The 25,194-nt window shown below is 43.8% G+C and overlaps 1 protein-coding gene across 1 annotated transcript in view; it reads left to right on the top strand.

Moving 5' to 3' along the window:
* The window catches only part of CFAP99 (cilia and flagella associated protein 99), a 270,815-nt gene that overhangs the window by 167,410 nt on the left and 78,211 nt on the right, over positions 1-25,194 (top strand). Inside the window, exons 8-11 of the mRNA XM_029592263.1 lie at positions 7,746-7,814; positions 18,316-18,399; positions 20,349-20,437; positions 21,266-21,470. Coding sequence (XP_029448123.1) covers positions 7,746-7,814; positions 18,316-18,399; positions 20,349-20,437; positions 21,266-21,470 — 447 coding nt within the window. The remainder of the gene's footprint in view (positions 1-7,745; positions 7,815-18,315; positions 18,400-20,348; positions 20,438-21,265; positions 21,471-25,194) is intronic.

The following is a 25,194-nucleotide window of genomic DNA, read 5'->3' as shown; positions in this document are numbered from 1 at the left end:
GGGTCTTGGGTTTCCAGGGTGAAGACGCCATCAGTCCGCTCCAGCTGAGTGCCGCCTCCCGGCTTATTAACTCCTGTGGACGCTGTCCACCTCAGCCGGCCCAAGGGTCCACTATTGACTTTACTCATAACATAACAATTAAATCAGTTGGTGCTGTAAAAGCCGATGTTCAAGGATTAATGAACAATCAAGAAACCTTAGTGAAAAAAACCCAGAATCTACAAATCAAAATGGAAAATTTGGAAAATACTATTCATAGTAGGAATTTAAGATTTATTAACTTTCTTAAAATTTCACAATATACCATTAAGGATAGATTTAAGAGATATTTGATGGAAATTTTAAAAGTCCCTGAACAAGCAATGCCACCTGTTTCTAAGGCTTATTATCTGCCTTCGATGAAAAAAAGGACAAAAGTTGTCGTGGGATTGCAGAATATGGACCTTTTGGTCTCTTCTAATTTAGATGTTTCTCAACTATTGGAAAGTTCAGATTCAGATCCAGCTCTACCTGCTACAATGCTTGTTACTGTTGTTCTGGAACCTGATCGAGTCTGGTACTCCGTTTGTACTTTAAGCATGGTCAAGAGTCCTTTTTACATCCTAATGTCCGTGTATTCCCTGATGTCTCCCAGCAAACTCAAAAGAAAAGAAAACAGTTTCTTCTTATGAGACCTAGAGTATTATAATTAGGGGCCTTATTCTTATTAAAATTCCCCTGTAAATGTTTAATTCAATTTAAAGGTCTCTCCTATGTTTTTCTTTGTCCGTCTCAGCTCTCTTTATTTTTATCTGAAAAAGTGATTCCACACGCCAATGGTGGGAGGCTCCCCTCTTTCTGATTTACCTCCTTAGGTGTTTGAATTCCTTGCTATTTATGATGCCTCTGATACAACATAGTACATATTTCTTTATTTATGTTTGCCTCGAATTATGTACTTAGATCCCCCTTCTTTTGAGGACTATTGGAATTTAAATGTTTATATTGTATTTCTTTTATATATTTTGATGTTTAATTTTCTTTTTCTTTCCTTTTCTGATATAAGTTTATACTTGTTTTATATATTGGAGAAATTGCATAAATAAAAAATAATTTAAAAAAATTGTCCTCTAGAAGCTTTGCCCTGGATCTTATTAGTTGTTCATCTTAATTGACTTCTCACGCCTGTCCACATCTGTTAAACCACTGTCGCAATTGGCAGTAATTGCCTGCCTTGTTGTCAGACACACAAGAACAGGATCAGCATGGAACCTAAATGGCTTTGTTACCTTTAAGAGGTGGTTCCAGCGGATAGTGTGGGGAGACCTAAACTGTACATTCATCTCATAAATTTAGGACTTTGACTTTTAAATCCTGTCAGTATAGAATTTTTACTCTGTGCTAGAATTCAAAAGAAATATGTCCATTAAGAAAAAGAAACTGATACATTTTATTTTGGAAGTATGTTATTTTTTTTTCTTTAGAAAATCTCTGTTCAAGAAATAAGCCATGATTCAGTGCAGTAGGATACAATGTAAAGTGAATGTGTGAATTTCATCCAGTACCTGAGAACTCAGCCACTGTTCCTTTCAGTCTTTCCTCATTAATTGGATACAGACTGTTAACACTTTTTCTGCTGTTCAGAATTAGATATCGAGAGTGTGTGTCCCTCTAGATTCCTAATTAACGACTAGCTTCTCTCTCAGCCACTATTTCTTTTGGTGTCTGTTTACACACACACTCTGGACTAACAAAATGCAAGGTGATGCACTTATCCCATGCTGTAGTTACACGATGTTTGGTTCCATATTAGAAGCTACCACCTAGGAAAGAGATCTAGGCGTCATAGTGGATAATACTTTGAAATCGTCAACTCAGTGTGCTGTGGCAGTCAAAAAAGCAAACAGAATGTTAGGAATTATTAGGAAGGGAATGGTGAATAAAACGGAGGATGTCGTAATGCCTCTGTATCGCTCCATGGTGAGACCGTACCTTGAATACTGTGTACAATTCTGGTCGCTGCATCTCAAGAAAGATATAGTTGCGATGGAGAATGTACAGAGAAGGGCGACCAAAATGATAAAGAGGATGGAACTGCTCCCTATGAGGAAAGACTAAAGAGGTTAGGACTTTTCATCTTGGAAAAGAGACAGCTGAGGGGGGATATGATAGAGGTCTTTAAAACCATGAGAGGTCTAGAACGGGTAAATGTGAATCGGTTATTTACTCTTTCGGATAATAGAAGGACTAGGGGGCACTCCTTGAAGTTAGCATGTAGCACATTTAAAACTAATCGGAGAAAATTCTTTTTCACTCAACGCACAATTAAACTCTGGAATTTGTTGTCAGGGGATGTAGTTAGTGCAGTTAGTGTAGCTGGGTTTAAAAAAGGCTTGGAAAAGTTCTTGGAGGAGAAGTCCATTACCTGCTATTAATCAAGTTGACTTAGAAAATAGCCACTGCTATTACTAGCAACAGTAACATGGAATAGACTTTTTGGGTACTTGCCAGGTTCTTATGGCCTGGATTGGCCACTGTTGGAAACAGGATGCTGGGCTTGATGGACCCTTGATCTGATCCAGTATGGCAATTTCTTATGTTCTTAAATTCTTATGGGTTTCTTTTTCCGCCTGTCATGGCTGAACAGGCTCCCCAAAGCGCATTACAGCAGCGGTAGTAGACAGGGTAATGTCTCACAAAGGAAGGCCAACCAGTGGCTTTAAATACCTCTAAGTGAGAAGCAAAAGTGTGCTTTGCACAGGAGGTAGGCAGGGAGTAGAGTGAATTCTGATGAATGAATGGAGCAAACCTGTTTCTAGGAGGGCAATTTTCAAAAGCCATTTAGTATGTGGGTAAATGATTGCTATGAAAGGCAGTGCAATAAATTAATAAACTAAACTAAGTAAAACTATTTACCAACATAAATTAGCTGTTTGATTATTGCCCATCATCCCTGCAGGTAAAAGGGCATGGATTCGACAGCATCAGTGGCTACCATATACATTAGCACACAGGGCTCTGCCCCAATGAATCTGTTATTACAAAAATACTTGGTGTTATATATTTCAATTGTATATTCACTGATAATCAATCCAAATTTTTAAACCCAACCGGATTTTGTTTTTTGTTTTATTATTTTTTGAAAATTTTTATGGAAGATGGGAATGGTTTCATACGTTTTGTTTGGCAACTCCTCTATGCCTTCATTGCTTTAATCATAATCTGTTGGCATATGCCAGGAAGCAGAGAATAGCCCTCTGCTTCCTGCTCCGGCCCCTCCCCTCCCAGACAGACTGCAGGAGACAGTCTGGAGCAGCTAGAGCACATATAGGCTCTTACATTTATGTAAAATTTCAGCTGAATACTTAGGGCCTAAATTTAGGAGCTCAGCTTTTTTTGAATATTAGCTCCTATAAGTATGGGGAGGGGGGGGGCAGTTTTCAAAACTGTACTCTTTCCCCTGGGTTTTGCACCAGTTCTTAAAGGGAAACTATGCATGTACTTTCCCTTTGAATTGTGAGTAAGTTTAGGCACTTTTAGGGTGGGCAGTTTTCTTAAAGCCTTTCCACCTTGGTAAGCCATTATTTAGCTGCATAAATGACTTTTGGAAATGGTCCTCCCTATGTCCAGCTATGTGTTTTTATACAGAATTGTTCTGTAGGAGGTGGTGGAGGGATCATCAGAGGGCGGGGTGGTCTATGTGTTCCAAGTTAATTGTGAGGGTTGGCAGAGGCATAAGGCTGAAAGTTTGCCTACAGTATCTAAAACCCTTGCATCAGCCTTGGTTATGGCCGGGAATGCTACAATGCATGCACTTTTGCATTTTTTGAAACACCATGCATGTTTGGAAGAGAAAAAGTATCCATTTAAAAAGCAGCTGCAGATCTCTGCAAGTTGATAAAATATTAGCATTAATCTCCATGCGTCCACTTACATGCACAAATGCTGTACCACGGATAGGTTTAAAAGTTGGGCTCCCTATAGCTAGTAGAGATGTGAATCGTGTGATCGATCGTCTTAACGATCGATTTTGGCTGGGGGGGGGAGGGAATCTGATCGTCGCGGTTTTGTTTTTTTTTTTTAAATCGTTTAAAATTGTTTAAATCGTTTTAAAATCGTTTAAATCGCCGTATGGCCGGCGCCATTTTGCAATACGGCAATACGGCCATACGGCCGGCGCCATTTTGCAATACGGCAACGAGTGCAGGAGGTCGCTCCCGGACCCCCGCTGGACTTTTGGCAAGTCTTGTGGGGGTCAGGAGGCCCCCCCAAGCTGGCCAAAAGTCCCTGGGGGTCCAGCGGGGGTCCGGGAGCGATCTCCTGCACTCGTGACGTCGGGGGACAGGAACCAAAATGGCGCCGGCGCTACCTTTGCCTTGTCATATGACAGGGCAAAGGTAGCGCCGGCGCCATTTCTAATAACGCAGCCGTGGCCCGAGAGTGGAAGATCACACCGGGACCCCCCCCCCCCCCCCCACTGGACCCCAGGTAATTTAAAATATTTTGGGGGGGTTTGGGAGGGTGGGGGATTTATTTTAAAGGGTCGGGGTGGGTTTTAGGGTTGTTTTAGTGTGCCGGTTTTCCTGCCCTCCCCCTTCCCCTCCCCCTCCCCCGATTTAAGATTTTTGACGATAAATCGGGGGAATTCCTATTGTATCGCGTCTCTAACGATTTTTTACGATTTAAAATATATCGGACGATATTTTAAATCGTCAAAAAACGATTCACATCCCTAAAGCTAGGGACCTTTGTTTTCAGTTTTTTCCCCCTGGTAGTTATTGGTATTTATTATAGCAAACAAAAACAGGAGACAGATTAGTGAGGGGAAAAAAAGACTCATTTTTTTCCACTGAAGTCCTTCTGGTTTGTTTTTTTTTTGCTATAATAAACACTGATGAATTCCTGGGAAAAACAGTCTAAAAACTGTAATGGAAATGTGTTGTTTTGCTATGCTGATTAGTTCCTGCTGGGTGAAAACCTTCTATACAAAGCCTGAGTTATCTAGGCTTTCTCAACCATGTATGAAGTAAATAGAATAGCAATATTCCTTCTCTGAGACTTTGCAAATGCTTTCTGTGTGGTTTTGCTGATTCTCCTAAAAATAATCTTGATGTCTCTCTTTAACATCGCTGATGAAAAGGTCTTCCCTTCCTGAGATATTTTTTGTATTCATTGACTCATGCCCTTTTCTGGGTGCAGAGGGTGCAGACAGGCTCTTGCTGTATGCAACACAGATAAGCAAAACTAATATTTGGTTCGTCATCAGTCTCCTATGCAATACATATCAAAAGGCAACAGCATAACCGCCCTAATTGCACTGCTGATCCTTTTCTAACACTAGACTAATCCCTAGTTTACAAGTCCAAGAGGTTAAATATTTGTTAGAGTAACACATAAAAGTAATGCAATTGGCAAATGTGTTGACGAATCCCAGTTTTAACCAGTTTACTCTAGAGAGATAAAGAAGGCCAGTCTAGTGCAACAAGTGCAATAACCCTCTGCTGCAAAGAAATATAAGGAAGAACTGTTAAGCATTATTGATTACAACTTCAGATTTCCTTTTATATTTTAATAAAAAAATTTATTTTCACTGTGTTTTATTAACATCAGGTTAATAACACAGACTCAAAACCGGTGACTTGAAGTTCAGGATGCTTGCTTCCTTGATGTGCAGGGTTCAAAAGCGGTTCCAGTTACCCCATTTAAAAAAAAATTCTAGCACCCCTGATTCTAGCAAGAAAACTTCTTTTATAGTACATCATCAAATAAATAGCTTTATATCCATGTTGTTTCAATTTTTTTTTTTGCTCTTGAGCTTCTTGTTCCTTATTTTCAGCTTTGTTCTCTTTTAATGTGAAACTAAAGGCAAGAAAATCAGTAAGATTTAATGCTCTTTGCATTCATAGAGACTGGGAGAAAACCCATGATGGGTGAGGAGCACTCACACACATAGTCTGTTTGGGGGAGTGGTAGGGTTATTATTTATGAATCCGTTGTTAAAATGCACCAAATGCCAATGGATTAATTAGCTATAGTAAAGTAGTTCCTTTATTCCAGACCCCCCCCCCCCCCCCCGAGAAACAATGCTGGTATTCTCAGTCTAGTATGAAGTTGCAGCAATGGCTAATTATTTAATGCATTCATGTAAGGAGTTTTTCATGTGCTAACTTAATGGCAGCATTTCCAATGTACTTTCCATTCAAGCTGCCATGAAAAAACAGTTTCGGATTACAATAAGGTCTATTCAATATAAAGTGCGGGAGAGCCGGTGCTCTGTGTTGAGCACTCGCTCTCCCGACGAGCGCCCAGGCACCTCTCCTGGGCGCACGAGTCTCTATTTAAATTAGGGCCTGCGCTAATAAGGAGGCGCTAGGGACAATAGTGCGTCCCTAGCACCTCCTTATTAGCGGAAGTGGCAGCTGTCAGCGGGTCTGACAATTGACGCTTAATTTTACCAGCATTGGTTTTCGAACCCGCTGACAGCCACGGGTTCGGAAAACGGATGCCGGCAAAATTGAGCATACACTTTTGGACCCGTGAACAGATTTTTTTTTTTAAGTTTTTTATTTTTTTTTATTTTTGGGACCTCTGACTTAATATAAATGATAATAGACGTGCGTCGAAAATGCACGGCCAAACAGGTACTAAACGGTGCGCTCAGCCAAGCGCACCGTATGAATCAGCCTGAAAGGTACATGCAGAACTCCTCAGGTGCAGGCACAGTTTTTAGTCAGTTTGACCAGCAGTCCTAATGGTCATGCAAGATAAGCTCATCCTTATCAGAAGAAAAACAAGCGTGGAAGCCCTGAAAGTTGTCTGGTGGAACACAGGAAATTAAGAGGGAGATTTTCAAACCCTCTGTATTGCAACAGGCACTTTTCCTTTAAAAGGTGTCAAAGGGAAATGTATCCACAAAGTTTTGCGCTTCCTTTGTCTGCGGATCCTTTTTCTGACCCAAAACTACACGCAGAGTTTTGAAAATCCAAACCGAGGCATGGAGTTTTCTCCCCACCCCATAGGGCGTATACTTTTACAGTGCGGGTAAAAGTGTACGCCCTATGGAACTGCACATGGACTTTTACCCAAGGTGAGCAATTTTCAGACTTGCGGAAATCCATTTAAAAATTGCCCTCTAAATCTGTAGAAATGCCCCGATTCACCAACATAACTGCTCAGAATGTTCATATCAAGTGTTTTGTTTTAAAAATATCATTAAGGAGCTAAAAGGTTTAGGATCTAATAGCAGTAATCCCCACTGGACAGGGCATGAACCACACTATGCATGTCAAATCTCCTCCAGATTAACTGCTGGTAAATGGCCCATAAAGCCAATGTTGAAATCTCTGTATGGGTAACTTTTCTAGTTGCGTGCACAAAAACTGAAATTGCATTATTTCCTGCTGTCAATCACATATGTTTTGTGTGCACATAATTTCCCCAGGCACGGGCCAGACTTTAGCTGGTGAGCACGGATATTGAGCATTCTCTGGCTAAATTTATGTGCACAAGTCTAGTTGTAAAACTCACAGTCCTAATTATACCCAAAGTTATGCAAATAAATTTGAATATATTTAGCAGATTTGTGCATGTAAATCCTGCTGAATACCTGGGGAGAGTCACGTGCCTAACTTTCCCTGGATATTTTTGCTGCCTGTCAGTTCTCTGAATACTAACCTCTCTGTTTCTGTCGAAACTATATGTAATAGTCTTCATTTGCACTTGCTTGTTTGTAAACTAGTCTATATTCTCATTGTTTTGGTTTGCAGGAATTATTGATGATAGCAAACAATGACCAGTTCAAATGTGCTAACCCAGAAAAATCTGACCGCACCAAGGTAATCAGAGAATCAGTTAATGGAAAGCAATCACTGAAATATCATGCTATATTGTTACTTATACAGACATGATGTATACTCATCCTAATCTTGCTTTTATGGCTAGAAATGACTAAACAAAGATTATACGTGTAATATAAACACAATTTATATTTAATGGTAGGAAAGTACCAGTCATCACATTTTTAACTGTATCTTTCACAGCCAAACTCGTTTTAAGGTAGAGAATGGGGAGGACAGCTTGGGCCTCACTAAAGTTTTGTTATTCTCTTGGGAGGGCAAGAAGGAGAATAGGTTGAGCCCACGCTACAATTGTTTAACTGTCTTGTAATATAGAGGGGTGGTGATAGGCCACTACTTTCCTGCTAAGATTTTGTTTTTTTTTTACTTATCTGGCTAACTTTAGAATAGCAATCTTTTCAACTATAGATAGCCACATAAAAAGCACAGTTGCTTACCTGTAACAGGTGTTTTCCTAGAACAATCAGGATGGTAGTCCTCACACATGGGTGACATCATCATATGGAGCCCAGCATGGAAAACTGTCAAAGTTTCTAGAAACTTTGGCTGGCACACTGAGCATGCCCAGCATGTCACTATCCACGTGTCCATGCAGGGTCTCTCTTCAGTCCTTTCTTTTTCGCGGAGCTATCATCTCGCAGAGGTGGAGCTCATACCTTTTTGTAGGAAAACTAGTTTTCTTCATGAGTAATTTCTGCCTTTTTTCCTGCACTGGGTCTCTCTCTTGGTCCCCTCGGATACTTGCAGTTGGTGAGTACTTTTTTCATTCTCCTTCCATTTCTACCAGTCGTCGTGCCCTTGCGATCTCTGCGTGCCTCATGGCGGCCTCTGGCTTCCTTCGATGCCCCCAGTGCCCCCTGGATTATGTCCATAATGGATCTGCATGACATATGCATCCTCTGCCTGGGGGTATTGCATGATGTCCGTGGCTTTGACTTGTGTGCTCAGATGACCCTGAAGGGTCGGCGGGCCCGGCTGGATAAAATGGAAAAGGTCTTTGGCTTGGGTAAGTCCGACCCTTCGACACCAGCATCGGCGTTCTCAATGTCTCAGGACCTGAAGGAACTGATTACCCTCAATGCCCCGGTCACCATCCCTCCCCTGAAGCTTTTGGGGCAGGGGGGCTCTGGGGATTGGCTGGTCTCGGTGTCCTCGAAGTCCCGGACATCCAGGTCATCATCATTGTCATCATCCTCGGCACCGGGGAAGGACTGGGCCAAGCACCATGGGAGATCTCGCAAACATCGGCACTGGTCTCTATCTGAGCATGGGTCCGGGCCGATGAGGAGCATGGCGCTTGTTGCTCTTCCGCATAAGCAGCCTAGACACAAGGAGGCCCTAATGTCCGTGATCCAGGGCTGTCCGCACTGATTCCGGTGCTGGGCATCAACCCGCCTTGGGGCCCTGGGGAGGAGTCGAGCCCAGTCCTCCCCTCTCAGCCTCCACTGTTGGCCGAGGCCTTCAAGGAGGAGTTGGAACATTGGGTGCACCTGGCGGTAGAACGCGTTTTGTTCTAAAAGGTTCCAAAGGACAGACTGGCCGAATCTACTGTCACGTCAGTCATCCCTGCCCAGACAGTAATGAGACGTGAATGTGTGGAGAGAACTCCATGGTACAGAACTCCATGTTACAGATCTCCTCCACAGGAACTGCTTGCAAGTGGCCACTGATGTGCCTTGTCTCTGACAGAATGAGTCTTGACATGGCCTGCAAGATACAGTCCCACTTGCAGTCTGCTAGCCAATTGGATAGTTTCTGTTTGCCAATGGCAACACCCAACCTATTGCTATTAAAAGAAATGAAAGGTTGGCTGGACTGTCTTTGGGCTTCTGTCCACTCCAGATAGAAGACTAAGGCTAGCTGAAGTCCAAACTGTGCAGTGCTTGTTCGCTTTGCTGCGAATGGGGCCTAGGAAATAATATTGGCAGGACGATTGACTGGTTAAGATGGAAATCCGTCACCATCTTAGGCAGGAACTTAGGGGGCATACGCAAAGCCACTCTGTCATGATAAAACTTAATATAAGGTGGATAAGTCACTAAGGCCTGAAGCTCACTGACCCTGTGCCCTGAAGTGATCGCCACCAAAAATATGACCTTCCAGGTCAGGTACATCAGGTCACAGAAGCGCAGCAACTCAAAAGGAGCTTTCATCAACTGAGCTACCACCACATTGAGGTCCCCAAGACACAGCAGGAGGCCTTAGGGGTGGCTTCAACTGAAGTAGGCCCGGCATGATGTGTCAACTATTGGCTGTATAGTAGAGATGTGGTTCGTTTTTCGCCCTATTTAGGAAATTGTCCGAAATTTCCTAATTCATTCGTGTTTCGGAGTCCCCGTAACACGAAATAAACGGCGTTGTTTCGGAGGCACCGAAACCGGAAACGAAATTTCCCCCCCGAATTTCGGGGAAATTTCGTTTTCGGGTTTGCCTGGGGAGAGGGGCACAAATTTTTTTTTTTAAATTAAAAACCACCCCAAACCACCCCAAACATTTAAATTAACTATAATACACCCCCCCCCCCCCGATCCCGATCTCTCCCCAGGACTTACGAAGATCCCTGGTGGTCCAGCGGGGTCCCGGGTTCCATTTGCCCTGATGCCCTCCGTGCCCGGTGCAAGCCGTGCGCCTCAAAATGGTGCCGAATAGCCCGAACTACCATGTCACAGGGGCTTTCGGCGCTATTGGTCAGCCCCTGTCACATGGCCATCGGCGCCATCTTGTGCTCCTATCATGTGACAGGAGCTGACCAATGGCGCCGAAAGCCTCTGTGACATAGTATGGACAAAGGCTATCGGCGCCATTTTGGTTACTGGCAGCCGAAAACGAAATCGCTCTCGGACCCTTGCTGGACCCCAGGGATTATTGGCAAGCCTTGGGGGGGTCAAGAGCCCCCTCCTGACCCCCCCAAGGCTTGCCAATAATCCCTGGGGGGCCAGCAAGGGTCCGAGAGCGATTTCGTTTTCGGCTGCCAGTAACCAAAATGGCGCCGATAGCCTTTGCCCATACTATGTCACAGAGGCTTTCGGCGCCATTGGTCAGCTCCTGTCACATGATAGGAGCACAAGATGGCGCCGATGGCCATGTGACAGGGGCTGACCAATAGCGCCGAAAGCCCCTGTGACATGGTAGTTTGGGCTATTCGGCACCATTTTGAGGCGCACGGCTTGCACCGGGCACGGAGGGCATCAGGGCAAATGGAACCCGGGACCCCGCTGGACCACCAGGGATCTTCGTAAGTCTTGGGGAGGGATCAGGATGGGGGGGGGGTTGCATATACGTAGGAAAATGTTTTTAAATGCTTGGGTTCTGTTTTTTTTTTTTGCTTCGTTTACCGATTCGTTTTTCGGCCCGGTTTCGGGTTTCTCGTTTCGTTTTCGGACAAACGACCCGAAAACGAAACGAGACCACCCGAATTATACCACGAAGTATTCGAACCGAAAAACGACCCGGTAGAAAAAAACGAAGCACATCTCTACTGTATAGAGATGGGGCACTTAGAGAAGATAAGGCCATCACGGAAAGATTAAATGATTTCTTTGCTTCGGTGTTTACTGAAGAGGATGTTGGGGAGATACCCGTACTGGAGAAGGTCTTCATGGGTAATGATTCAGATGCACTGAATCAAATCACGGTGAACCTAGAAGATGTGGTAGACCTGATTGACAAACTGAAGAGTAGTAAATCACCTGGACTGGATGGTATACACCCCAGAGTTCTGAAGGAACTAAAAATGAAATTTCAGACCTATTAGTAAAAATTTGTAACCTATCATTAAAATCATCCATTGTACCTGAAGACTGGAGGATAGCTAATGTAACCCCAATATTTAAAAAGGGCTCCAGGGGCGATCCGGGAAACTACAGACCAGTTAGCCTGACTTCAGTGCCAGGAAAAATAGTGTAAAGTGTTCTAAACATCAAAATCACAGAACATATAGAAAGACATGGTTTAATGGAACAAAGTCAGCATGGCTTTACCCAAGGCAAGTCTTGCCTCACAAATCTGCTTCACTTTTTTGAAGGAGTTAATAAACATGTGGATAAAGGTGAACCGGTAGATGTAGTATACTTGGATTTTCAAAGGCGTTTGACAAAGTTCCTCATGAGAGGCTTCTAGGAAAAGTAAAAAGTCATGGGATAGGTGGCGATGTCCTTTCGTGGATTGCAAACTGGCTAAAATATAGGAAACAGAGAGTAGGATTAAATGGACAATTTTCTCAGTGGAAGGGAGTGGGCAGTGGAGTGCCTCAGGGATCTGTATTGGGACCCTTACTTTTCAATATATTTATAAATGATCTGGAAAGAAATACGACGAGTGAGATAATCAAATTTGTAGATGATAGAAAATTGTTCAGAATAGTTAAATCACAAGCAGATTTTGATAAATTGCAGGACGACCCTGTGAGACTGGAAAATTGGGCATCAAAATGGCAGATGAAATTTAATGTGGATAAGTGCAAGGTGATGCATATAGGGAAAAATAACCCATGCTATAGTTACACAATGTTAGGTTCCATATTAGGTGCTTCATCCCAAGAAAGAGATCTAGGCGTCATAGTGGATAACACATTGAAATCGTCGGTTTAGTGTGCTGCGGCAGTCAAAAAAGCAAATAGAATGTTGGGAATTATTAGAAAGGGAATGGTGAATAAAACAGAAAATGTCATAATGCCTCTGTATCGCTCCAAGGTGAGACCACACCTTGAATACTGTGTACAATTCTGGTCACCGCATCTCAAAAAAGATATAATTGCGATGGAGAAGGTACAGAGAAGAGCTACCAAAATGATAAGGGGAATGGAACAGCTCCCCTATGAGGAAAGACTAAAGAGGTTAGGACTTTTCAGCTTGGAAAAGAGACGGCTGAGGGGGGATATGATAGAGGTCTTTAAAATCATGAGAGGTCTAGAACGGGTAGATGTGAATCGGTTATTTACTCTTTCAGATAATAGAAAGACTAGGGGGCACTCCATGAAGTTAGCATGGGGCACATTTAAAACTAATCGGAGAAAGTTCTTTTTTACTCAACGCACATTTAAACTCTGGAATTTGTTGCCAGAGGATGTGGTTAGTGCAGTTAGTGTAGCTATGTTTAAAAAAGGATTGGATAAGTTCTTGGAGGAGAAGTCCATTACCTGCTATTAATTAAGTTGACTTAGAAAATAGCCACTGCTATTACTAGCAACGGTAACATGGAATAGACTTAGTTTTTGGGTACTTGCCAGGTTCTTATGGCCTGGATTGGCCACTGTTGGAAACAGGATGCTGGACTTGATGGACCCTTGGTCTGACCCAGTATGGCATGTTCTTATGTTCTTAAACAGACCTGTCTCTCTAGCAATGAAGGGCTATGAGGATCATAGTCCCCCTGTCCTCGCGAGGCCTCAAGAGAGTCTTTGCCACTAAGGGAATCAGAGGATACACATGCAGAAGACCCTTGCCCCAATGATGGACAAGTCCATCTGAGACTGGTTTGCCTTCTGACCTGTACAGGGAGCAGAACTGAGGCACTTTCCTTTTGCAGGGGGACATGAACAGATCTGGGTCCGGTCTCCAATTCGCTACCTTTTGGTGCAAGGACCATTCATGGGGTCTGAAAGCTTGACTCAACCTGTCCACTATCACGTTCACCGTCCCAGCCAGGTATATAGCTCTGAGCCCCATCCCGTGAGACAGAGCCCATAACCATCTGGATCACTTCCTGACGCAGGAGGTACAATCCAGCACTCACCTCCTGACCAGGACGGGCCCTGGCACTCTCCAACGCCGGGGCCGACCCCCGAGGCAGCTCGACTCTGATCCTTGCTGCTCCTCCGATGCTGGCTCAGCTCCTCTCCCTGCCACTTCTTCTTCATGCTGGCCTACCACACCTTTCTTCTTAATGGATCTCTACCACCTCAGAGGCCTGCACATAAGATCATCCGGTCCTGTCACCCAAGGGCTCAACCTAAAGGGAAGGTGAGCTGGTATTGGTGAAGCTCCAGTTGGGCCTCTGCTCCTGCTAGCTCCACCTTCTGATGGTGGGGTCTGTGAGGCTCCTTCCCATAGGTAGCGCCGAGAACGCAGGGCTCTGCCTCCCTTAGGGTGTGTGCGTGCTGACTACACCAGCTTTATAGGACCAATGGTGGGAAGATCTCAGAGGTGCCCTCTGATGACATCATCATCTCAGCCCTATAAAAGGCTGAGGTTGATACCCCATTGACTCGATTAGAGTAGCAATTTGCCTCTGCATGTTCCTGGTTCCTGGTTCGTGATTCCTGCAGTTCCTCTTTCCTGTTTGTGTTCCTGAGTTCTGTGTCCTGTTCGGCTGTCTGGTCTGAGTTCTGAGTCCCTGTCATCTTTGTGGTCAGTGTTTCCTTCGTCTGTCTTCAGCGTCGTCTTCTGGCTTGTGTGGCTCCTCACCCCTCTGATTCCTCCTCCTCGTTCCTCACCCCTTTGGAAGGTTTTGACTTCGGATTGAACTTTGACGCTGCTTGACCTCCGCCTTCCACTGATCACTGCCTGTTTTACCTTTTCTGACTGAATTCCTTCTGCCTCTGACCACTGCCTGAACTTTGACACTGAGTGAACTCTGCCCACTTCTGACCTCAGCCTGAACCTGACCTTGATCATCTGCTGGACACTGACTTCATTCTTCTTCTGTACTACTGGCCTTTACTTCTTGACTCAATGGATCTTCACCTCCACAGGGGCCCCAGCACCCAAGGGCTGAACCTAAATGGAACATGGGCTAATATTGGTGAAGCTCCAGTTGGACCTCTGCTTCAGCCAGCTCTGCCTGCCGATAGTGAAGACCTGTAAGGCTCCTCCTGTTATGAACCCTCCTGTAGCGGTGCTACGGGAGGCTCTTTACCTCTTCCTGGAGGCCGCTCCAAAGCTGGGGTCACGCCTACGAACTACCCAGGATTTGCTCCAGGGCCTGGGAGGCCTCAGTGTTCTTGGGGCCTGCCTGAGGTTTGCTTGTGTCTGCATGGACTTCCTGGTTTGAGCCATGCCCTTCTCCCTAGGGGCCGGCCTGCAGCACTCCTCCTTAGTTATAGGGCATGCTAGGTGTGGGCCATCCAAACTCCTCCTAGGGAGTCGCTGGTCTGCAGCCCTATAAAAGGATTTCAACTTCCAGTCAGCCTTGCCTTGCATCGGAGTTACTTCACTCTGCAGGCTCCTGCCTGCCAGAGCTCCATCAGGTCTTCTTTGTGGAGTTCCTCTTCATTTTGTCTTCTCATCATGTCACACCATGTCAAGTTATGTCTTCGTGCCTGAGGTCCTCGTCCAGGTGTCCTGGTGTCTTGTCTTGATCCTCTGCTTCCTGATGTTCCTGGTTCCTTGGTATCCTGTCCTCCTTGGTGTTTGCTTCAGCGCTCCCGAGCCTTCTGGTACCTGTCAGACCCGACTCCCTCGGATGACGTCTTTCCCGAGCATGGAGTGGCCTGCAGGTGGACTGGTGTTCTGTGCTCCTGAGCCGTCATGTCCTGCCAGCCTTTGTGGAGCTTCGGGCGACATCTGGCTTCATCATCGGAGTCCCACTTCGACTGGATTCTTCCCTGCGCTTGACCGGTTCTCAGCGTGGTCTGTGACCAGCCTCCTAGGGCTGTGTAGGGCGCACAGTGGGACAGGGTGGTCCGCGACAAGCCCATTGGGTCCGCCCGTGAAGGTGGGCTGTGTAGGGCGCCCAGAGAGACAGTGCCAATGTCCTTCCGCCCAACCTCTCGTCTCGCCTGGACTTTGTCAAGTTCCTCGTCTCATCCTGGATGCCGTTGCATCAGTCTTGGTGTCATGTCAACGTCTTGTTCCTGATGTCGTCGCATCGACCCTGGTCCGGGATGCCGTCGCATCGACCATTGGTCTGTGATGTCTTCGCATCAGCCTTGGTGTCATGTCCTCAACTACCTTGGTGTCATGTCTTGTTCCAGCCCTCGTCTCTGATGCCGTCCGCATCAGCCTTGGTGTCATGTCTTCATCTGTAATGCCGTAGCATTGACCTTGGTGTCATGTCTTCATGTCAAGGCCCGTCTGCCCTCGACCTCAGGCCAGGCCTGCTGCTCCATGCCGATCCAAGCGGCAGGACCGAAAGGGCTCGGAATGGTCCGAGGACCATTCACATTCCAACATCATCCTGTTGTTGGCCTTGGGAGCTTGCAAGCCTGGCAGACAGTAAGACCGTCAGCCATGCTGGAACACGCCGTCAACCCTCGGTTCAGTCCTGGATCCATCTGGGGTCGGGCTGAGGCCCATGGGAACACTAAAACACCCATCACGTAACACCTCCCTGCAGGTTGTGCTAACTCCACCTCATTTTAAGGGTCCACACCCGCAACATGTAATCTGTTTAATGTGCTACTAAGTTATTATTGTTATTGTTTTATGTGTATTTTAAATGTTTGTGATTTTTGGAAATTTTGTGTACATCCTATTATTACAAATGTATGTTGTACCCATTCTGAGTGATCCATGATAGGATGGGTAAAATATCGAATTACATACATACATAAATAAATAAATAAATAAATACATACATACATACATACATAAATAGATAAATAAATAAGTATGCTATGACAGTTTTCTCATTGGCAGTACAGAACACTGTCATATTTCCATAAATCATGATAATATGATGACTTACATTTTCCTCTGAAATCTTAATTAGTATGCTGCTTTTGTCTGCCATGCATCTTCTGTTTGATATGCACAATTTAATTCATAGTCTCGATCCATGATTTTAAAGCTATTGTTCAACTTAGCAGAAAAAAATCTTTTGGTGATTTTAATCATTTTGCTTTGTATTCATAATGGGGTTGATTCACCCCCTCTTGATTTTGGAATCCAGTGGGCCAGTATCTCAGGCTATAAATATTATGCCTAATGAAGGAATTATTCAGGAGATATTTAGATTGTCAACAAGACAAAGCTCAAAAAGCTATGTGAGGTGCATAGGAAGTGGAGATGATCTAGTTGTTCTGTTAATGTCTCCATTAATGTCCTCTGCCCTACCCATCAACAAGCCCACAAAAGATCATTCACCCACAAACGTATGCACTTTTTGTTGGCTATCCTAAACCCCAAAACTTTAATATATTTATTAGAGGTGTGTATTTTTTTTTTCGGTTTGGGCTTCATTTTCAAGCCCCCGCAGAAAATTTTGTTTTTCCCGTGGTTCTTTTTCTTTTTCGTGGGTTCTGATTTTCATGTTAGTGCGCGCTAACTCCCGTTATCACAAGCCTAATATTTATTGTGTTTATGTTTGGAATATCTCTGGAAGGACCCCAACCATAGCCATGCAGCTCCTATTACATTTTATGGGAGCAGTTTTGCCATTTTTTTTTTCTTTTCATGGTAAAATTCATATCCCTAGCTTAAATAAACCATGATGTCTTACTGTATCATAAGATATGAAGAGAATATAACAAAACCTTCTGCTGTCTACAAATCACTGCTTGTACTTTCTTATGTCAGGAGCTAATTTTAAAGACACAGTGCCACATTCTCTACAGCACATCATGACACTCACCTTTTTCAAAGTGCTTGGTTACACAATCTAAGAAGATAATTTTAAAAACAGTTACAAGTGTAAATATAACATGCTATCATAGCAAATTTAAAAATCCATTTATGTGCGTAAAGTGCACTTACATATGAATATCCTATGGACAATTCAATGGTATATATTGTAGCAATTTTCAAAAGTCCACTTACACAGGTAAAGTGCATTTACAAACTTAAAACCCAATTTTAAGTGTGTAAATGCTTTTTAAAATCAGGCCCTAAATGCATAAATGGATTTTTAAAAATGGCTATGACATATGCTATTTTTATGCCCGTAAATCCTTTTAAAAATTATCCCCTCCATATATATGTATATGTACTCTTGCATTCATACCCATCAATAGTTATGCTTGCTTTTCTACTATGTGGGTTACTCAGAATTGCTCCCATAATCATTCAAAAAATGAAATATTAAAGTTTTAACATTTCCATTTTTGGCCCCTTGAAGGGTAGTGTTCACTGTTGGGAGCTGCTTGGATCCCTTTCAGCATCTCTTGGAAATGTGGTGGCAGGGGGGACCTACTTCTTGTCCAGCCTGAGCTCTGGTTCCTCTTCTAGGTTATCCTCCTGCCAAAAAAAAACCCAAAACAAACAGCATATTATAGTGCAGCTCAAAATGGAATTAAGTCAATGAAGAAATCATCCTCAAGGTGCTTCTACCAACAATGCATAATCTAATGTTTTGGGATTTTTTAATTAAATTTTGTATTTATTTTATGTTTTGCAACCTTCTGTTTATATTTTTATGAATATAGTTTGTAGCCTGCCTAGAATCATGGATAGGCAAGATATAAATATTTTAAATAACTAAAAATAACATTTATTTAAAAAAAAACATTTGAGATGATAGTTTCAAGTAAAAGTTTATTCATTGTGCTCTGGTTTTGACAAAATATATTTATGAAGGATAATATTTATTTTTCCTGTGTTTACAGCGTTTGTTATTTGAAATTATAAAAGATGACGAGATCAATCTGCTCTTCAGGACACACAAGGCTCATCCAAAACCTGCATTCAAGGTCAGGGATTTGGATTGAAAACATTTTAACTGTCTTAAAAAAAAAATCTAGTCAAAAAGTCATACTCTGAAAATGTTCTGTTTGCCATGAAAAAGAAAAAGAATTCTGGATAAAATACATATATTTTTATACACGAGGGATGATTAGGAAGTAAAAGTAAATTAAGATCAGTTTGCAACATATATTTGACTCATACTGCTGCGACATGAATAAGGCCTCGATCAGGCCTGGATTTAGGCACAGGCAACACAGGCAATTGCCTAGAGTGCCAAATTTGGAAGGCGCCAAATACCCAAGCTAAAGAGGAATGCAACCGTGCCAAGGAGCCTGCTCAGCAGTCCTCTTCAAAGGGGCACTACTATGGCAATCTTGGGTTTTGGGGGATGGTGGGAGGGAGGGAAAGGACCTTCTGTACTTTCTAATCTCCAGGGTCTCCCGCTCTTCCGTCTTCCAACTCTGCCTATGGGCGCAAAACTCTGAAGTCTGCCCCGGGCCTGGATAGGAGTGCTCTACTGTATCAGACCAGCTCTCATAACCCTATGGGATGCAGACAGCAGCAAAGTTTCTGCTAGGGATGTGCATTCCTTTGAAACAAAAGTATAAAATGTGACAAATTAGGCCATTTTCGTTTTGTCTCAAACCAAAAAAATATTTACAAAAATTTTTAATCAATGTTTTTGCTTTTAGGAAATAGTGCATACTGTTACCAAAATAGTATGCCCTATTTGTAAATAGGAAGCACTTTTTTCAAATAGGGCAGATTTTAAAAGCCCTACGTTTTAATGCTTGGTTGATTTCTTATTCCGCTTGGAATTGAGTTCCATAGTTTGGGGCTGGCAATGGATATTGCTCTCTCACGTGCTGAGTTTAGTCGAGTGCTCCTAGCGTGGGGGATTTTGAGGAGGCCTTTGTTCCTTGATCTTAAGTTCCTTTTTGGATTGTGTGTTACAATGTATTTGCTTAGCTAATTGCTTTGCTGTCCTATGATCATTTTGTGTAGTGTTATCAATACTTTGTATTCAATTCGGTATTTTATCGGGAGCCAGTGTAACGAGATTAGAGTTGGTGTTATGTGCTCCTGTTTTTTTGATCCAGTCAGAATTCAGGCAGCTGCGTTCTGTAATATTTGGAGTGGACGTATGGTTGAGAGAGGTAGTCCAAGGAAAAGGGCGTTGCAGTAGTCAAGGTTAGAGAAAAGGAGTAGTTGAAGAACTGTTCTAAAATCTTCTTGCGTGAGGAATGGTTTGAGACGTCTGAGTGTCAGTAATTTGTGGTATCCTTCTTTAATCTTGTTGGTTATGTGAGTTTTGCATGAAAATTCAATGTCTCTGCCCATCCTTTTACCTGCAGTAGAAGGGAAGCATTCCCAGGGTGGGCGGGGCCAGGGCAGGATTTGAACTGATGCAGATACTCTTCAATTTTCAAAAGCATGCATGGAATTTTTCTTGACAGAATTACCCATGCAAATTAGCAGGCATAAATGTGTGCGCGAGTTATCTTTCTGGGATCATTTTTGAAGGGAGAGTGTGCGTGTACTTTCACTATGGAAATCAGCATAAAGTCGGCAGGTAAAAAGTACCCACAGGATCTGCATCACTGGGGGCTGTTTTAAAATTTCCCCCTGCATGACAAAGCTCCTAAAGAAATGATTATAGTTCCATTTGGCATGATTAAGCGTGTAGCTTGATTTGTCCCATCAAAGGGCCTCATATATGTTTATTCTCCAGTACTTATTTATTTTTTAATCTTCTTCATCAATATGAGCAGCTGTTCCAGTTAAAATCTGAGTGATGGTAGCTGATATTGTTAATGTCTCCAGATCATTTCATTATAAATTTTATATTGTCTGTCATCAAACTTATGCAGTTTTTAATGTTATTTATAAAAGAATCAGATTGTGAATGTAATAAATCAGTTGTACTATCTAAAGCCGTACCTTATTTTGTCAGGTTGACAATATTCCAGTCAGACTAAATGCAACAACCATTTTGAGAGAGGATGCCTTTTATCAACGCAAAGTGGATAAAGAACTTCGTAGGTACTTCTATAGAAAGTATAATTTTTCATAACCTAGTTAACCATGTCGAGTTCTACCATTATTTCCAATACATGCCAGTCAAGAAAAGCCAGAGAGTTGAAATAAGAATTTGTTTAGAAAAAACAATAAAAATGTATGGTGTAAATTGTAACCCTACCCATGACCCCTACAAAAAACAACACTGTAAAAGGCCTTTGTATTTAAGTGATAAACCTTATATTGATAGTCAATGCTTTGTTTTGAAGAACGGAAAATCTGGGGTGAAATGGACTGCCTTTAGCCCAGACAAGGTGTAGCTCAAAGTAAGTAGAATCTGGTTGGAAATGACGTCTATGCAATAAAATATAAAGAAGGGAGTTAAAAATAAAAGTCTAGAAGATCTTGTACATAAACCCCAATAATAGACACCACGCATACAAATGTACTCTAATCAATGTGCTTGCCAACAAAATTGAATCCTAAATATTAATTAATAAATTTAAATTTATAGAGGAGGCATCAAATGTGTCACTAAGATATCAAACTTGACTCTTAGCGATGTGCCCTGACCATCATCACTTGCCTCCCAAAAACTTTTTTAAAATTTTTATACGTGCATATAAAATGTCCAACAAAACTGTGTGATGACCGGCATTCTGCTGTCCTCTGGGAACACCTGTTACAGATAAGCAGCTCGGCTACTTCTCACACAGACAATCTTGGTCTGCATTAACAAAAAGATTTTCTCAGGCAGAAAGTGTTCATTGGATGTCGTCTGGTAACATTTTGCAGTGCTTCAGGGTTTTGAGCAAAGAGAAAATGTAATTTATTTATTTTTCTCCATTCTAGAATAGAAAATCTGATAAAAGGAGCACGTGATTCCTCTGAATTCCTGGAATGGAAAAGAAAGATGCAGGAGAAAGACATAGAGCAGCAGCTGGCAAAGATAGAGTGTAGGCATTTGGAAGGGAGGATAAGCAATGAAGAAGCACTCCTGGCCCGCCAGAAAGTAATTGAGGAAAACAAAATGAAAGCAATTCTAACAAAAGAAGAGGTAAAATATTGCTGAATGTGATGTGCTCTTCCATCGCTACCGGTTAAAGCTGTGCTATAGCAGGATGCAGAAATGGAAGGGTGGTACAGCAGTGTTTCCCAGCCTTCTCAAGCCCAAGGCACTCCTAATTAACAAAAAAGTTATGTGGCACATTGACATCAGCCCAGCAGGCAGTGTAGACATAGAAAGAACTGATATACTTCTGAATTTTTACCTCCAGTTCATACCCATGAATTCATCCCTTCTAACCCCCCTCCCCCCAGCTGCATGGTCCCATTCCTACGCAAGGAGAGGAGTCTTGCCTTAGTGCCCCTTCCTCTCTCCTTTTGTTGCTCTCTATGTCACTTCCTCACTCTCAGCTGCCTTATCATGGGCACATTGCCCGCCTGCCCCAGCTCCTCACCCTGCAGTCACTCCTGCTTCCTTCCATCCACACTGCCTATGGAGAGTCCTGCTTCTTCCTCACCCTCAGCTCCTCGCCACGCACAAACTGTTCTCTCTACCCCCATCTCTTTAGTTCCTCACCATGAACAGCCCTCTCCACTCCCAGGCTCAAACTCCCTCAATATGTAGAAGAGAGCAGAAATCTGTGTGGTGCTGGCCAGGTAGCTGACTTATAGGGTCATTTTTCAAATTGCGATAGACCGTTATTGTGCACATTGTGGCGGTATCGCATGCAAAATTACCACGCCCTGCGCTAAAACAGCCTATCGCAAATAGTGTATGCAAATGTAAAAATTGATATTCAAGTGGGAGGAGTTGGGGGCGGGATAAATTTAAAGTAGGGGGTGATAGCGCGGCGTGCGATAAGTATCGCACATTGTCACGTGTCCGTAACGCAAGTAATAGCTACACCTTTTATCTTGGCGGTACGGTCCAATCGCGGCACGTATCGCGCATGATAAACACTCTAGACAATCCCCACACACCTACCAAGCATTCCTGGACCAATAAAAACACCTATTTTTACCAGGTCAACCTTCCTAAAACCATTTTGTCACTGTCGAGTGTACTTGTATAAGCACACCTCATGCCTCGCCAGGCTCGTCGCAGACAAGAAGATGTGGAAGAAGGACAACCAGAACAACAGCCAAGGCCACTTCCAAGACGTCCGAGGGAAGTACCAGTAGCGCAGGCAGAGGCTCCGCTGCTGCGGGCACAGGGCCCGGCCCAGCAGCAGGCATGCACCAGGCCATGGGCCAGGCAATACAGAGAGCATATCTTTCCACCACGAAAATCCTTGCTAGGCATGCCTGAGGACTTTGTGGTAAGCAGGTATTGTCTCAGCTCTTGGGCAATCCTGGAATTATATGAAGAAATCCGAGGGGATCTGGATCCTGTCACCACAAGGTCCCACACCGTCCCCGACCTCACCAAACACTTGGCCACCCTCCATTTCACGGCAAGCGGCTCCTTCCAAATCACAGTAGGGGGCTTGGGGGGAATGTCCCAAAGCACATTCTCACGCTGTCTGGACCAGGTCATCGAAGCTGTCATTGATCGCATTAATCGATACATAAAATTTCTTTGTGACAGGCAGGACTTGATGGACTTGAAGAGAGGTTTTTGTGCCTTCACACACTTTCCCAATGTCATAGGAGCTATTGACAGCATTCACGTGGCCATCATTCCACCCCGTCAGAGGGAGGAGACATACAGCAACAGAAAGCTCTTCCACTCCATCAATGTGTAAGTGGTCTGTGACGCTCGAATGCACATCCTGGATGTGGTGACCAGGTACCTGAGAGCGGCGCACAATTCCTTTATTCTTAGGCAATCGGCCCTCTTTGACAATTTTCATGCCGGCTTGTATGGTGTCGCTTGGTCCGTAGGTAAGACACACTTTTCTTTCTCAATTCCATCTCTGCCTATGGGTATGTGGCTAATGGCACCCAAATAGGGCTGGAGGGCTGTGGGGGAGGACACGATTGGTGGCATAACAACTGGCTTGTGCAGTTGTGTATGCAGGTCATTGCCTAAGGGCATGCCTTTTTCCGGCCATGTTTCAGAGGCCTGCGAAAGTAGGGCGAGCAAACAAGGCACAGGACCTAAACTGAGGAACCACTATATATGTAGCATGTATTTATAACCTAAAAGGCCCCGTTCCTATCCTCCCCTTGGGAGCTGTTACAATGGCTCAGGTGAATCAGAACTGTGCACTGTTCACAGTGCTGGCACAGCACCTTTACATGTGGGCTATTACTGAGGCGTCAGAAAGATAGTCACCTACAGTTTCTGTACAGCCTCACACACCTGTACCACGAACAGTCTGCAGTGCATGTTGCAGGCCTGCTGTATTCCCTGTGTGTGGGCTCACTAATGGGTTTTTATACTGGACAGACCGCACAGCTGCCATGGACATTTACCTCCACAGCATTAGGTACAGCATTAGCTTGTACCACAGGTGTCTCACCTCTTACGTTGGCAGGCAACTACACATCAGTAGCCTTTGCTGGGTTGCGAGGACCTGTTATGCAATACTTCCAATTGGCACATCAGATGCTGTAGTAATGAACAGATCAGTTCCTTTTGGCTATAGCTTGCCTGCGCATATCGTGACCAACAACAATGTTAAATGCTCTCTGGCAACGCTAATTAGGTTTGAAGGCTCAGCAAAGGTACAGGCTACCTTATACAGTCTTACTGGATGTTGTGGTTAGCCAGTTACATCTGCCAATAACAATGTAAACATTAATGCCTTTATTCTGTCATTGCCACAGGAGATTCAGGGTATGGTTGCCCGCCCTGGCTTCTCACTGATACAACGAGACCTTATGTGCTACCTGCTCTGTCATAGAACGCACCTTCGGCCTTCTGAAAAGTTGCTTTCACTGTTTGGACAAGACGGGGGGAGCTTTAATGTATGCGCCACCCAAAGCTGCAAAAATTATCTTGCTGTGCTGTGTTTTCCATAATCTGGCTCTACGCCATGGACTACCAATGGACTTATGTCCAGATCTCCCACGGGATCCTCCCAAGTCTCCCTGCACGAGCCCAGGAGACCATGCTGAGTGGCAGCCAGATTCAGCAAAACCTTATATTAACACACTTTGGCTGGTAGGCCTTACATACCAATTCCCCTTCCAGGACAGGTCCGCCTGAAGCATGTTAGCTGCTCCTCTACTCCTTATCCCTTTTCTTTCTATCACTTCTTGTCTGAGTAGGTCACCATGTAGCATACAAACACATATGGCTGCTCAGGATTTGTGTTGGCGATGTATCATAACAGTGTACTTGAAATAAATTTTTCATTGTAACCATTACCTGATAGACATGTGGCCGCCACCATGTCTTCTGCTTGTTAGTGACAGAAAATGAGGCACTTGTGGTATTACACCTGGTGGCCTACCCAGCATGGTGTTGCCTGAGAGCCATCACCTGTGCACCTCATTCCTCCCCCCCCCCTCACTTGTGGAGCCATAGTGTCATAAGTGTGCTGAAGGGCCACATGGTCATGGACCCTGGAGAGAGTGCAGTAAATGTGAAATACACTGAAGGTGCAACATGCATGGCAAAGTAAGAGGGGCACATTTAAATGTTTTACTGGAAGATAGCAATTGTCACACCCTTGTTTGGAAGTGGTTAAAGGTCTGCAGCAGAAGTAATACCTCTGTAATGGGTGTGCTTTATGTCACAAGGGCATTCCTAGACCTATCTGACACCAGGGCTTGGTCACTTAAAGAGTGAGAAAACAGTAGGATTTATAACAGCATACCACTTTGCT

This window comes from Rhinatrema bivittatum, chromosome 1 (assembly GCF_901001135.1).
Source record: "Rhinatrema bivittatum chromosome 1, aRhiBiv1.1, whole genome shotgun sequence".
NCBI lineage: Eukaryota > Metazoa > Chordata > Amphibia > Gymnophiona > Rhinatrematidae > Rhinatrema > Rhinatrema bivittatum.
The sequence above is the reverse complement of the archived record's forward strand: the minus strand, read 5'-3'. Positions and strand labels throughout refer to the sequence as shown.